This window comes from Eimeria acervulina, genomic scaffold (genome assembly GCF_000499425.1).
Source record: "Eimeria acervulina Houghton genomic scaffold, Eah_scaff186, whole genome shotgun sequence".
NCBI lineage: Eukaryota > Apicomplexa > Conoidasida > Eucoccidiorida > Eimeriidae > Eimeria > Eimeria acervulina.
Genome location: NW_013550094.1, coordinates 3529 through 7945, shown reverse-complemented (window position 1 = coordinate 7945; position 4417 = coordinate 3529). Strand labels below are relative to the sequence as shown.

General features: G+C 50.6%; 1 protein-coding gene across 1 annotated transcript; it reads right to left on the bottom strand.

The window, feature by feature from the left end:
- Positions 1-579: 579 nt before the first annotated feature.
- EAH_00023950 (hypothetical protein, conserved) lies at positions 580-3306 on the bottom strand (the record flags this gene model as incomplete). The annotated part of the gene is made up of 1 exon (XM_013396786.1): positions 580-3306. The coding sequence occupies one exon, from the start codon at positions 3304-3306 to the stop codon at positions 580-582; it is 2727 nt and encodes a 908-aa protein (XP_013252240.1).
- Between the last annotated feature and the right edge of the window lie 1111 nt (positions 3307-4417).

Genomic DNA, 4417 nt, shown 5'->3' with positions numbered 1-4417 from the left:
TATATATAGATTTGTATATATATATATATATATATATATATATTTGTATAATGGGTAGTCAACACCACACACAAATTGTTTTTTGTATTTGCATATTTTTAGTATTTATTGTTTGCATTGTATATACAGTTGAATATACAAAGTTCATTACAAATAAAAAATTATATGCATATGTGTATATACATATATATACATACATTTATATATATATATATATTATATATATGCATTATATCTATACGTATTTATACATATATAAAGCATATATATAATATATATATATATATTTATATATATTTCTGTATATTTACCTGAGTGCATATTATATAAATATAACGAAGGGGATTCATCAAAAACAAAAGCTCCCTGACGTGCAAGCAACGCGCAGCCAGCCGTCTGCTGCTGCTGCTGCTGCTGCTGATCGCTGCTGCTGAAATGTAAGAAGATCCGCTGCTGCTTCCAGGAGATTCGCTGCTGCTTCCTCTGCAGGGGCTGCAGCTGCGCAACTGCTGCTGCTGCTGCTGTTGCCCCCACGTCAGCAGCAGCAGCAGCAGCAGCAGCAGCAACAGCAGCAGCAGCTCAGCAGTTGCACGCAACCTTGCGTCTTATGTCTACGCAGCTTCTTACTCGATGCGCTGGCCTTATAGCTTCATAAGCAACAGAACCACCTGGAGCTGCTGCTGCTCCTCTTGCTGCTGCTGCTATTGCTGCTGCTGCTGAGGGAGTCCTTAAAGGCACCACTGGGAAGACGCTGCAGTGGCCGGTTGAGGGCTTCCATAGCTTATAGCTTCGGCTGTGTGCTGTTGTTGCTGCTGCTGCTGTTGTTGCTGCTGCTGCTGCTGATGTTGCTGCTGCTGCCATTGGGGGACCCCTGTAAGCATGCCTGTTCAACACACCGCAGCAGGCGTTGATGTCTCGGCAGCAATCTCTGCTGCATAAGCTGCACCACCTGCTGCTGCTGCTACTGCTGCTGCTGCTGCTGCTGCGTGGAGGCTGAGATGCATGCATATCTTCACCAGCTCTGTGCAGCAGCACAGAGCTGGTGATGCTCCTTCGTGCTGCTGCTGCGCCCACCGAAGGCATTTGCTGGCTATGCACCCAATAAGACTTTACTTCAGGGAATACGTACAGCTGCTGCTGCTGCTGCCGCCCCTTCTGCTGCTGCTGCTTCTGCTGCTGCTGCTGCTGCTGCTGCTGCTGCTTCTGCTGCTGCTGCTGCTCCGACTTCTGCCGATGCTGCTGCTGTTCTTGCTGCTGCCCCGGAGTGTAAAACATCCTCGTGAAGCTTGCATGCTTCAAAGGCTGCTGTGTATGCTGCTGCTGCTGCTGCTGGTGCATGTCTTGCTGCTGCTGCTGCTGCTGCAATCTTGACTGTTGCACAGTGGGAACAGCGGTTGGGTAGCTGCTGCCATTGCTGTTGCTGCTGCTGCTGCTGCTGGCGTCTGCTGCATCGCTTGCTGTTGAGATCCTCACGTCACTAAGCGATGTGTCTTCGGTTTGTCTTGCTGCTGCTGCTGCTGCTTTTGCTGCTGCTACTTCCTCCTCCTCTGCAACGCGGTGGAATGTAACCCAATTAGAAAAGGCTGCTGCGTCGTCTGCTGCGCTGCTACTACTACTGCTGCTGCTGCTGCTGCTGCTGCTTCCCACCCGAAGCTTCGGTATGGATATTGTCACAGTATTTGCGCGCCTTTCAGCGAAGTCGCGCTGTGGCTGCTGTTGCTGCTGCTGGGGGTGCTCGTGTGTTTGCTGCTGCTGCTGTTGGACCTGCTGTTGCTGCTGCTGCGTTGGCTGCCAGTGCTGCTGCTGCTGCTGCTGCTGCGCTGCAAACGGTTTGTTGCTTGAAAACAGACTTCCTCGAGAACTCCGTATTAATGTATCACCTGATAAGCTGGAAGGGAATGCAACAGAGCTGCTGCGGATGCGCTGCTGCTGCTGCTGCTGCTGCTGCAGCTCGTGTTGATGCTGTCGCCTCTCAAGCGGAGCTGCTGAGGGACTGCGTTGCTGCAAAAGGAATGGGTCCGCAACAGCGGCCTCAAGGTTCTGCATTGCTGCCTCTGCTGCTGCTGCTGCAGAAGTTGCTGCTGCTACTGCTGCTGCTGCTGCTGATGGTTGTGGTGCAGCAGATGCAGCTGCAGCGGCACCTGTATACGAGGAGGAGGCCCTCAGGCCTCGTGGAGTTGTAAGCTTCTGTCTCCAACGAGACGGTGGCGTCTTAAATCGCTGCTGCTGCTGCTGCTGCTGCTGCTGCATTTGGAAGCGCAGCTCGTGGAGACGCCGTCTGTGTGCTGCTTCTTCCCTCTGCTGCACCAGCTGCTCCAGCTTTATTTGCTGCTGCTGGTTCTCTTCCTGCAACTTCCGCAGCATTTGTTCTAGCTCAAACAACTCGTCGTGCTGCAGCTGCTGCTCCCGCTGCTGAGGCTTTTGCTGCTGCTGCTGCTGATGTGTTTGCTGCTGATACGTTTGCTGCTGATATGTTTGCTGCTGATGTGTTTGCGGCTGATATGTGTGCTGCTGATGTGTTCGCTGCTGGTGTGTTTGCGGTTGATATGTGTGCTGCTGATGTGTTTGCTGCTGGTGTGTTTGCTGCTGCGCCCAGAGCACTGAAGCTTGCTGCTGCTCTTCCTCTAGCGGATATCTATATTGTGGCGGCTGCTGCTGCTGCTGCTGCTGTTGAGGCCTTCCCTGGGGACCGTATTCCGGAAGCTCCGTCTCCTGCTGCTGCTGTTGCTGCTGCTGTTGTTGTTGTTGCTGCTGCTTCTGGGGAGTCAGATGGTTGAGTTCGAGTATCTCTGTGGTGTCCGCAGCCTTTTCAAGCTGCTTCAGCCATTGTTGCTGCTCTGCTGCTGCTGCAGCAGCAGCAGCAACAGCATCTTCAGTATCAGCTAGCCAGGTGCCCCTGTTGCGAAGGGGGCTGCGAGAGCGATATAAGACATAGTGGTTGTAGCTGCACGCAGAGCGCAGCGAATATCCTTTCTTTAGCAGCGCCTCACGTGCTGCTGCTGCTGATTCTTCAGCCTGCCGCAGCACCGCCGCAGCAGCAGCATCTGCTAGCAGACGCCGCACTTGCAGCGGCTCCTCGCTGCCTTCTCGCTTGTGTTGCAGCAGCAGCTCCTGAGTCGTCCGAAGAGCATCAGCAACTCTGCTGCCTTCCGTTGCTGCTGCTGCTCCAGCATAAGAAGATCGTCCTCCTCCAGCAGCAGCAGCAGCAGCAGAAGTGTCTACAGGGACAGAAGGAGGGTTGTACGTACGCCCGGCAGCTATAGCCGCTAGCTCCTCCCCCAGAGCGTCTATACAGTCCAATGGCATCGTGTTATGTTTGCTGCTGTGTTGCTGCAGCGACCCGTGCTGCTGCAGCGCTGCGCACTGCTGCTGCTGCTGCCGCAACACACAGCCAAGAGACGCAGCAGAGGAGACACAGACGAGGGTTTAAATGAGCTAAGGAGACAGACAAAAAAGAGAGAGAGAAGAGTGGAGAGAGCAAGCAATGTGCTGCTGCTGCTGCTGCTGCTGCTGTTGCTACTGCTGTTGCTGCTGCTGCCCGTAAAAGCTTATCCCTGGTGCTCCCTCTCAGCTGTACAGCAGAGACAAGCAAAGTTGTTATTGAAATTCACAAGTAATAAAACGAAAGAAGAGAGACAAAGAGAAAGAAGAGACTTCTATCACAGACAATCGAGGTGTACAGGCAGCGTTGCTACTCGATACTCAGAGAAGACAAGCAGAGATGGATAGCCAATAAAATTTCTCTTTAAAGGCTATTATATGTCAACGAATATTCAAAAAGAATATTAAAACATTAAGAGCAAATAATCAATGATAGAAGAAGAAGAAGGCCTCGTGCAGGTACAGCCGCAGCAACAACAACAACAGCAGCAGCAGCAGCAGCAGCAACCGCAGCAGCAGCAGATGGTTCAGTGAAGGGGTCCTTAGGTTGCAAAGTTAGATGTCAAGATGGCTAGAAACTAACAAAGAAAAATATATAAGTAATATTTTTAAGAAAGATATAAAGGATATTTAAAAGGTTGGGGCATTTAAATCAATGTACATACACCGCAGCCTCCTCAACACCGCCGATCCACAGCCAATGGCTCGCTGCTGCTGCTGCTGCTGCTGCTGCTGCTGCTGCCGCTGCTGCGGCAGTAGCACCTCGTCCTGCTGCTGCTGCTGCTGTTTTCTTGTTTTTTTAGTTTATATTGATTAGAAGTATTTTTTCCCTTTAGATTTGTTTAATTATAATTTGAGATTTTCTAAGAAGCTAACAACGCCTGGGGCGATGCGCAGACAAGACAGTGGAGAGGAGCGTCGAGACCGGCTTAAGCCGAGCTGCTGTTTAATGAAAGATGTGCGGAGAGGGATTAAAATTAATTTATTAATTATAATTAATATTATAAGTGGTTTAACCATACTTATTTTCATTAAA